Below are 11,584 nucleotides of genomic sequence, written 5' to 3'. Positions count from 1 at the left end.
TATATATATATATATATATACACATACATACGTTCGCTCGATTTATGTCCTCGCGCGGACATTTCGTGCGCCATATCGCTGCGAAACATGCAACCAGCCCGTGCATCGATTATGCAAAATACACACCAACATTTTATTCGCTTTTTTTTGTGATCAACAACCAGCCCACCGGGTACGCCTACGTTAATCTAGGAATTACGAGAAATCCCGGCTTTTCGAATTGCAAAAGCGGCCTGGTAACTCTCCCACACGCTGAAATATGGATATTCAAAATTGTACAGTACACCTCCGGTTGCGGCGATTAAATTATTGACAAGAGATTGTTCCGTGGCAAGGACAACGCTCATGTGTCGCGTGTCATCTCGACTTTTTCGGAATTCTATGAAATTCTCTTCCCGTTTTATTTCAAATTCTTGCTTTGTCTCCCATGTTTCATGCAATTTTCACCATTTTTCATTTTACATGGAAAACGTACACGCTCGAGAATTATTACGCTTTCAAGCACTGTTTTCATTTTATCGGCCATTCGTCCATTCAATGTTATTTGGTGGCTTGGCAATAGCCGACGTCTGTCTAGTTGTCACTCGAGTCCAGGAGAATTTCAAGAGCGAATCGGAGCGCCACGATCTCGAGTCGACGGGGTCGACGGTTTAATTCTGGCGATAATTGTATTTCGCCGCGCATACTATACGTCAAACTTTTGCCGCATTCTCATGCGGGAGTAACGGTCGCTATGTGCAAGTAACAAACAAACGCAACTGGAGGCAATAATCCTCCGGCATTAATATTTGATCGGTCAGGTAAGCTCCGGCTCTCGGGAGTGGAAAACTTTCCGCAAGCGAGCGCTATGGCGACCTGGATCAAGCGAGATCGACGGAAGCACAGCTTTACTCCAACATATAATACGAACATATAACATGTTATAAACGTATATTTGACTTTATGTAAATAATCTCCGCGTTATGTACGTCATCATGGTTGTCAGCATTTCTGTCAGTTATTTTCTTTCGCGACCATGTCGTCGCGGTAATGCCTAAAATTAAGATGGACGGGTAGTTCGAAAACATGTTTTCTAATTTCCAACGAGCTTGAGCTTAACGCAAAGAGAAAGGAGACTTCCACCTGCTCTGGCAAAACTGCAACTATCGCATATTCGATGCGGAAGCAATCAAACTTCTCTACCATGACCAATTATTCGATATTGCAGTGGGACTTGTTTTGTGTGTTTGCAAGATCTCTCGCATGAATGTTCTGTTAAAGTGAAACCGTTTATCTTTGAAATACATTTCGTAATGAAATAATTTGTTATTAATAATAATGAAGTAATTTGTAGATCCAGATTCGGCAGATTCAGCCGAATCATTTTCAGTAAACAGCACATTTTCAGTATTCTCGATAAATCTTTTTTATGACCTGAATGGTAACTAACAATATTTTCCGCAGTAACATAAAATATACTGTTACGTCGATAAATCTTTTTTTTTCTTTCTGCGTATGTATATGTGTATTTCAAAATATGTTTTATTATTATATTGTTTCGCGTTGTATTATTAAATGATAAGCACATCGTTGAATTGAAAATACTAAATATACGTAATCATAATAAAGTCGTACGGCGAGTAAACAAAGTGATTAAATCAATTGATTAAAATTGCGTTATGAAAGTACGCTTTATTAGATTTTTGTTAGAACTTCTTTTTGTCAAGAAGTGAATTGCAAAGTCAATCGTGAGTGTCTCAGCCGGAAGAAATCTTACGTAAACTAGTGATAAAGAGCACTACCTGGCGCGCCCAGCAAACTTAAGGAATGAAAGTTATTGGAAGTGCTCGGCAGCGGCGACGGCACATGACGTTTTTCTCACGACCATGATTCTTCGAACGTTCGGTCGTCGTCCGTCGTTTCTCTGTGACCTGCATTGTGCAAAACGTACGAGGGACTGACGGAAGCAATGTAAGAAATCGCGAAAAAGTTCTCTCTCTCTCTCTCTCGGTTGCTGTCATCGTTGTGAACCAACTTGTATCCAGAGTTTAGGATGATGGAATCTTGTCCTATATGCGACGTCCTCGTTAATTCCGCGGTTTACATTCGCTCCTTTCCTTTATCGCGCAAAGAAACGTCGCTTCTGCACAACCATCACATAGAGTAAAGACTGTCTTCGTTACCATTGCCAGAAAGTTGCTGAAATAGAGTCTCAGCCTTTACGAAAATACGCGGAAGGAGCCGCGAAGAAAACGATCAAGAGCACTTTCTCGTTACACCATTGTGAGATGAGTAGTTTGTCTGCCGAATAGCTTAACTGATCGAGCACGAATAGTTTAAAGGCAACTTAGAATAATGTACTCTGCGTTCGTATACATCTATACCTATATATTAGTACTAAACTACAAATATCGAACTGAACTGTAAGTACATGCTTTAACGTATAGTAGATATTGTTCTCGAAGAATAATTCAAATAAAACAGAATATTCTATTGAGAAAAATATTTTGATTGCAACAACAAGAAGTACTTTCAAACAAAATGAATGATCATATCAATCAGAATTTTAGTTATTGTAATTGAATTTCTAGTCATTTCGACTAGAATAATTAAATGGATTTAATTAGAAATATCTAATTTGTACTTTTCTGATTGAATCTATCAGAATTTCAATTAATATAACGAGAATATTTGTTCTGTGTGGTTTTTATGTCTTTGGATTTTTAAACTTCCACAGAGAACTTTGAGAAAATCTCTGTGATTTGGGATTGTCTTTAAATTGCATTAATGTATCATAGAACATAAATTGTTTTCGAAGAAAAATTTGAATAAAATTAGTAGGATATTACACTATCCTACTAATCTAATAGGATATTACTGAGAAAAATGTTTTAATTGACCAATAAGAAGTACAAATGAATATTTATATCGATCAGATTTGTAATTATTGTAATTGAATTTCTGGTCATCTCGACTAGAATGTTTGATGAATTTAACTAGAAATGTCTAATATTTTTCTGATTCAATCTATATCAGAATTTCAATTAATGCAACAAGAATATTTTCCAGTGCAATTTTTACTGTTATACCTTCGGATTTTTTAATTTCCACGAGAATTTTTGAAGAAACTTCTGCGATTTAAATTTGTCTTTAAACATACATTAACGTATCGTAGTCCGTAGATTGTTTTCGAAGAAATTCGAACAAAATGCAGGATATTACACCGAGAAAAATTTTGGTTAAGTTACGCCAATGAGAAGTACGAACAAATTATATAATAATATCAATCAGAATCTAATTATGATAATTGAATTTCTGGTCATTTTGGCTAAAATGTTTGATACATTTAACTACAAGTGTTTGATCCATCACAATTCCAATTAACGCAACAAGAATTGTTTTCCAATATAGTTTCTATTATTATGCATTTAGATTTCTATAAGATCTTTTGGGAAATCTTCATGTTTGTCACCTAGATTGCACTAACAAACATCGATACGTTCTTGAAAAAAAATTCGAATAAAGTGCAGGATAATACACTGAGAAAAATGTTTTGATTGTGCCAACAAGAAATACATACAAAATAAATTTTGATCATATATCATATCAATTAGAATTCTAATTATCTTAATTAAATACTTGATTATCTCGATTAGAACGATGACTTTAATAAGTGTAACTATAATAAGTCTGATTTGTACTTCACTTTCTGATCTATCAAAACTCCAATTAATAAAAACAAGCATTATCCAATATAATTTTTACTATTAAGCGTTTAAATATTAAAATTCCCACCCCAGAGATCTTTGAGGAAATCTTTGCGAGCTAAGGTCTTTAGATTTAAACTCACCTTTGCACATGCGGCAGGACTAATTGAGCTGTACTCTTGCAAGCCTCCACGCAGTTGCGACGCAGCTTCCGTATTTTTTCGCGCAGCTCCGGACAGTCGCGCGGCTGTCCGATATTAATAAGTAAATCTCGGAACTGCGCTACTTGACTGTTTATGTCCTGGATTTGCTGAAACGCACGAAAAATGAAACTATGATCAAGCTCCATCGATTATCCTATACGACGTGGCGGAAATGCCAGATATACGCGCGCTTCAACGTAGCAATAAACGTTTCTCTCGCCTGCACTTTCGCTATTATTATATTTCTCTCGTTGAACAATTTCTCGTCCACACGCCTGTCCAAATATCGAAAATGATATGTTTGCATAACGCCTCGTCACATAATTCGACATTTGGTCGAGCCATTATTAAATAATTGACAGTGACAGATAATGGCCTGTATCATCGATAATTTACGAATCGATTGCGTCGCGAATAATTACTAACGACGTAATAGTCCCAAGAGAGGTATGCGGAGCTCTCGAAAATTAAAAAATAACACTGCGCTATAAATCATTCCTCATCTCATAATTACCTGTACTCTCCGAAATTTTTGAAATGGAATCTACACTGTTAAATCTATAGTGTCAAATTTAACTTAACGTAAGTCACCACTGCTCCTACTAAATATATCGTTATACAGTATCAATTTATTAATTTAATTAATTTAATTATTATTATAGTGTCAAATTGATACAATATAGTGTCAAATTTAATTATCCTTTTGGTAAAAAATAACGATATATTTAGTAGAAGCAGTGGCGATTCGCGATAAGTTAAATTTGACACTATAGATATAATAGTGTAACTCTAAGTGTCATTCTAAAAAGTGAAATCTCACTCTTAAAAATTGAGCCACCCTTTTTCAAGATTGGGGCTCAATTATCTCTTTTTGACTTGTATTTGTAGTCGGATTTTATATTTAAAACCTTAAATACAAGTCTTAGGAAATAGTCAGAGAGCCGTATTAGCATAAAAGACATTACTTAGTATTAAAAGTATTAAAATTAATTAAGAACGGATTATGAATACCAACTTTTATCATTCTTTAGAATTAGATTCCACTCTAAAGATTTTAGAGAGAACAAATCGTCATATTCTACGCATTATTATTCTGTGAGGATTTCACAGTACCTTAGCATCAATGATTTGCATGTGTATTCTGTAAAAAGTGAAAAGTAATGGAAAAGTAATGGAGCGGCAGCAAAAAGGACTTTTAAAAAATGAATCAAGGAAGCTGCTATCAGATTAAAGATCTTGTTACGATGACGTGAAAAATGGTCGCAAGTGGATTACAACGAAAGCTCGTTAAAGTTATATCGACTTGAGAAAGGTAATTTCATAGTCGTCCGGGACTGTTTGCGATTCGCGTGAGTCTAGATTCTCTCACCAGTAACACCGTTTTATCAGATCTCTCGGGTTTGTCGCATTTGTCGTCGTGATGTCTGCTGGTCGATGGTGTCGGGGAATCCGTCATCATCTAATCTTGTTACGGACAATTCGCTCGCCAATCGTCATCACCCGACACTAACAATAAGACGATCCCCGCGAGCATTTCCGGAGCGGCGAGCGAGGCACGCGGCTCACGCGGAACTCCCTTCCCGAACCGGAAGTCACCCACGGGGTTTCACGGACGGTCTTCTTGACGATCGCGTACCGCGCACTGATATAGTCGCCGCCGCAAAGTGCACCTTGCGCGCATTCCCGCCACGTGATCCTCTTTTTTTTGTGCCGCGCGCCGGTTATTTTTACACGATCAATCCCGCTTCACTTAAAGCTGGCTGATAATAGGCTTATCGTTCTCTCTCTCTCGCCACCGGTATAGTCATCTCTCGGCCGCCACCGGAGCGGTGTAGTCGCTGCAGCGTGCTCGACCTTTTCCCCTCGTTTGCTTTTTAAAGACTGACGCGACATATTCTAATTGAATGTAGCGTTAAATAGGATCACGTGCATCCTTCGATTCGCGCCAGACGGGGTTAATGACGATTTTTCTTCTCTCGTAAGAATTTAAATTCCAATCTTGGAACTTTCTCTTTCTCTCTCTCTCTCTCTCTCTCTCTCTCTCTCTCTCTCTCTCCCTCTCTCTCTGAATTAGCGCATAAGAAAGTTTCTCTTCGGCGGAAGCTGTCTCGCGGGACGAGTTTTAGCTATGTACAAACTAGAGTTTCTCAAGTCGGGCGACCGTATCGCGTATCTTTACTCTATCTCGTCGTTTGACGGAGACAGGGTCTCACAGAGTGAAAATTTGGTGCCTAGGGGGACGATCTCGGACGAGATCCGATATCGACGTCGCGGGCGGTCGGGTCGGGAATTTCACGAGTGGAATTTGGGTTTACGCGCGAGAAGCGGCGATCCGCGACGAGCGACGAGGTCGCGCGGCGCTCCGTCGAGACGTCATCTCGCCCCCTCAGCGGGATGATCGCGTGGGATCAGAGCGCACCACCACCGCCCCGGTCCTCCCTGGTCACGAAATGTACGCGTGACTCTCGCGTGCGCTCCTCTCACGGCATCACGACATCATCGGAGTTTATCCTCCTCGTCCGAGATCTGACTGATCTGAGAGGCACCGGTGAGAGCACTATGGTGGTGGAGAGCGGCACACTATACGAACTGTAGCAATACACGCGACAGACTGAAACGTGGGTTTCGCCCTCGAGCTCTTTCACTGCCGCGCGCCACCCTGCGACGAAAGCGCATGCCTGGCTCGCGCTACGACGCTCCACTGCGACTATTTCCCACCGCGCTGTTTCGCAACTCTTATAAAAATAGGCAATTTGTCGCCTCTATATTTGATAACGTTGCTGTGAAACAACGTGATTTTCTTATTTACTCTCGTGTGCCACTTTGGCCGTACCTACCGCGATTGCATTCTACGAGCGAAGTTAACTACCAAGCCGAGATAATTATTAGCGGGATAACCAGAGTGATTCTAAAGCAGAACAAAAAAAAATGGAGCAAAACTTTTTTAAACGAAGCTTTGTTTTCGAGATAATTGGATTTGAAAATCAGAAAATTATAGGAACGTCTGTTCTGTTTTGAACTGATATAATTTTCAATGACGTTTCCAATTTGATAAATTTACTTTAACAATGACTCTTTCTTTCTCTCTCTCTCTCTCTCTCTCTCTCTCTCTCTCTCTCTCTCTCTCTATCTTTTTTTTTCAAATGTGAAAAAATATATTTTTATTATTTCTAATTAAAAAAATTTTATTAAAAAGAATTGATATTTTTACAAATATAGTATTTCTCTGGCAACATGAAATATTATTTATTACTTTCTCAAATAGTATATTGATTGCTTTTAATCTTTGATAATTAATGTAAATTATGCATATTCATCGAGTTATGAAAGGTATTATCAGTTTTCTGATTAATATAATCGATTTTTCCGGAAATAGTTTTATAAAAATTTTATTTTACGATTTCCACTTTGATCATTTTTATGAAACCACCACTAACGAACCTGTTTCAATTTTGTTCTACTAATTTCTAATTTGTGAAAAAGAAATTTTTTTCGATATATTTAATTATTTTACAAATTACGCGCAATCAAAGCATGACGAGTAAATACTCATTTTATAATTTTGTCTCGATGGTTTATATTATTTCTATTAAACGAATAAAGAGATGGCATCGAGGGAAGATCTTGGAATAAATTGTTTTGAACTGAACATTACTTTACCGAGAAATAATTGCGTTAAAATAATACAGAATAGTATATATACATAGGGTTGCATAAGGAAAGTTGCCTTCGTTTTAACACACTCCATCATATGCATTACGGCCGCAATGCACTTTTAGCCGAGAAACATATACAATTCTGTTTCGACGATGCGCCCGTGCTGCGTTTCACCGAACCACTTTGCACTGAGACGTTCGAGACTCGGTAAAAGCTATACCGATGTAACGTAATTTCGATGCATTAATTGACATCGTTGCAACTCGACGACGTTGTACATCGACGATACTTTCGTTATTCATACCGCACGTGCCGCCGACAATCAATGTTCGCCTCCGACAAACTTCCGACGCGATATTATTATCCTTTAAAGTTTTAGAACCGACAAATTTCAAGGATTCGCATAATTTCCGTAGCGCGTGGCGACTTTTCTACGTATGAAGACCGTAAAGTTTTTCAAATTTGCCTCTCTGTTATTTCTCCCAGCTTCTGCTTGGCTTCTGTATGCTGAAGGAAAATTTAATTTTGAACGGGATTATGTTTGAAAGACTAGTCGATAGGAATCGATAAAATCTAATTAGGAATACGCAAATTGAAAGTTACATTAATGTCTTTATCTTGTTATAGATTTGTAGATATGATATAATAATATTGTTTTAAATTACACAGTATTACGATGAAAAAGGTTTGTAAACATAACATTCGCGCAGACAAATTTATACATGTGACAACATACCCATGGACTTTTGTGCAAAATGACAATTGAGTTGCAACTCTATTAATGTCACGCATCAGCTTGCATCTATGCGCGCTGCATTCGACGGCGTACAACACACGTTCTGTAAATTATAGGCATGTGCACACGACAGTACATTCATATTGTATAATTATACAAATTGACAACAATCAGGACGCAGTTATGCATCGAAGTCATCTCGTTGGCAATAACGCGATTGGCGCTCTTTCCGTCAAGTATTCGATCGGGCTGGAATTGTTGGATCTCATTAACGTCGAATTAAACTTACATTGATGCGAAATATTAAAAATGTCGCAGCGAGATATTACATTTCTTGTTTTTTCTCGGTCGGAAATAGATGATCGCGCGACGGAGTCGATGAAAACTTGCTCGTCGAGTTATTGTTAACCGATCCTGTTTGCTAAACCGCTTTCCCGCTTCTTTGTCTAGCATTCTCTCCTTTCATACTATATCTACTTTTTTGTTTTCTCTCTGAGAAAGTACCTTCCGAGAATATTTCCATTATCATTTAAAAGTTTGAAAGAATGTCTCATCGCTCAAACGACTTACATATACTATTATGTCGTGCTACATGTAGATCATTTCTGCTACCGATAATTGAGACTCGATGCCATCAAGATATAAATCTCATTCTCAAGTTTCATTTTATCGAATCGTTTAAATCTGAAATGTATGTAAACATTATCCTTCTTTCCAAACTAATTAATTATAAAATACTCTTTCATTTTTTATGTCGGCGTCCAATGCTCGGGTTTATCTTCGCCTCGTGTCATTTTATTTTTAGCTGTAATTACTTCTAGTCTGCATCATTACTTCATTTGTAACTTTCTTCGTTTTATTTTGGTTACGTGACTGCTTGCACTTTCTGAGAGAGAAAGAGAGAGAGAGAGAGAGAGAGAGAGAGAGCGAGAGAGAGAGAGAGAGAGAGAGGGAGATGTATACATAATAATTCTTTTAAAAAAATATACTGTTCTACACTGTTAAATATCAAAGGAGCAATGACAACCTAATTCCTTGAGAGTTAAATAACATTTTATTATTTTTACTTCTTCATGTGTCAAGATTTAAATTAATCCATTTCTTCAGTTAGTTTCAAAGTAAATAACTTTTATTTAATGTATGCATTTAGTAAATAGTAAATTAAATTAGAGTCAAATTCAATATATTTTCTCAATTTAAATTATTTAACTTTATTATTTTAATTAAATTAACAAAATATTAAAGAAGCGGAGTGACGAGACTTACAGAAAAGTAAAAATAACTCAAATTGGGTATAATTTGATATTATAAATTTAAAAATGTATAAAGTACGTTTGATGACGTATTTATCTCAATATATCTATACAAAGAAATATCTATTCTGTTTACGACACCGACCGTCTGACGTAACTTTACTTTTTATTCACTCTCGTCTTCTTTTCCTTTTTTGTTCTCCTTCGTCTTGCACTTTTTCCTTGCCACGATGCTTCCACCCTCGCTGGATCCTGTCTCTTTTCTTTCGTTCCTCCGTGTGACAGATCGTAGGGTGTGCCCGAACCATCGATTACCTTAAGAAATTAAATTTAAGGCTCGGCCGCCGGGATACCTGACGTTGAAAATTAAATGCTTGCGAGACAGACGGCTGCCTTCCTCGTAAATTTTCCGCTAAGACTTATATTCGCACACATTTTCGAGGGCGAGTCCGACATATAGTTTGTATATGTGATACACGTATTCGCGACCTCGCGCGAGAAAAGCGGATGAAGGGATTTTGCTGGACTATGACCGACACTAACGAGGCAATTCTCAGACAAAGTGCGACGTGGTGTACAATGGCATGGCGAAGGCGCGACGGTAAGGACAGACGATCGTAAAATAGTCAAAAACGACGGAAACTATTTTCAAAGTTCGATCGAAATTTCTTAGCTGGCTGCGCAATACGTCGTATTCTTAAAGAAATAAGAGCGATCGAAATTTCGTGCAAAATTTCAAACTTTCTTAGAATCGTACTCAGGCGAGTTATTCCGCTCCGAATACGATGGTTCTCAGTACGATCGATAGCGCCTTCTCAAACTACTTCCTAACCTAGGTACGATCATCGGACGATTCAATTTGCTGAGGCATCCCATGAAAGAACTATCCGAGAACGATGTATAAGAACAGGGATTCTCTCGAATGGCCGTGGATAATGCACTAGGGATACCCAATGATTTCCCTTTGGAGATAGGATTAGTTATTAGAATGACGAGGCCTATTTATTTTCTGATACGAAGTAACTGCAACGTCTGTACAAGTAAAGATTTCATGGGGCATTTGATTTCCTATCGTGGCACAATAATTGTATTTTCTTCTTTGTTTTCCTCTTTCTCTAGCTACCTGCAGCGGTTACGGTGGAGACACTTTAGGTTTATCTACCGCAACCAGCATGTTCGTGACAACTCCTAACTGCCTTTTTAACAATCCTGTCGTAGAGAAATCGTTAGTTTCTGTGGCGAACGAGCTGGCACAGTGTCGCGAGCCGACTTTAAACGGATTACAAACGCGACGCGCCTCTTCGGCCTCTCACTTTCTCTCACAGAGAATTATAGACCCGTAAATTTCAGTTTTATGTCGCTGGCTTATCGCGGGGCGTACATTGCGCAAAGAGCTCAGTTCTTTTTTTCCTAGAGAAGTTTTCCAAGGAGAGTGCAACCCCTTTCCTAGAATATTATAGCACATTGCACTCTCCGCGTTTATATTCTAGTGGTTTATTATACACGAACACCGTGGATTTACATATATATTCGCGACACGCGTAAAAATGTATAATAATAAAAATGTATAATAATAAGATCTTCGAGTGACCCCCGAGATATCGAACGTTCCGCGATAATCGCGAGAGAGACTTGTGTTGAGAGACGAATAATCAAAGGAAATTTAAACGGGAGGTGGATTTGTCGCAGAGACGTGCCCTCAGTGTAATCATTATTATTACAATTCTGAAGTCATATGTGAGTATCGGTATTTTGCAGATTACGTGTGATGACAGATGTACATAACCGACGGCGGATTGCATTATGCTATTTCATTGCGATGACACTGTAACAGTATTTGTAGTTTCAGGAAGTGTCATTAACATGCGGTGGATAAGTGACATGACGAAGATATTCTCTGACATATCTCACAGTTATCTTATTTCTCGCTGGGTACGATGTATGTACGCATATCCATCTCTGTATTACGTCATTACCGTTCTATTTCCATTTCTCGTTCTAATAATGAAAACCGAAGATCTCTTCTGTACATGATGCGCGCGCGCGCGT

At 38.1% G+C, this 11,584-nt stretch overlaps 1 protein-coding gene across 2 annotated transcripts in view; it reads right to left on the bottom strand.

Annotated features, from left to right (window-relative positions):
• Window positions 1-6,505, bottom strand: part of LOC108687038 — a 17,573-nt gene extending 11,068 nt beyond the window's left edge. For both annotated transcript variants that reach the window (XM_018192630.1, XM_018192631.1), the window contains exons 1-2: window positions 5,259-6,505; window positions 3,830-3,996 (exon numbers count right to left, since the gene is read on the bottom strand). In XM_018192630.1, the coding sequence (XP_018048119.1) occupies window positions 3,830-3,996; window positions 5,259-5,348 (257 nt within the window). In that variant the 5' untranslated portion in view covers window positions 5,349-6,505. The remainder of the gene's footprint in view (window positions 1-3,829; window positions 3,997-5,258) is intronic.
• Window positions 6,506-11,584: the final 5,079 nt, after the last annotated feature.

Source organism: Atta colombica, unplaced genomic scaffold (assembly GCF_001594045.1).
Source record: "Atta colombica isolate Treedump-2 unplaced genomic scaffold, Acol1.0 scaffold198, whole genome shotgun sequence".
NCBI classification, from domain to species: Eukaryota; Metazoa; Arthropoda; class Insecta; order Hymenoptera; family Formicidae; genus Atta; species Atta colombica.
Note: the sequence above shows the minus strand (reverse complement) of the source record. Positions and strands in the feature narration are given on the sequence as shown.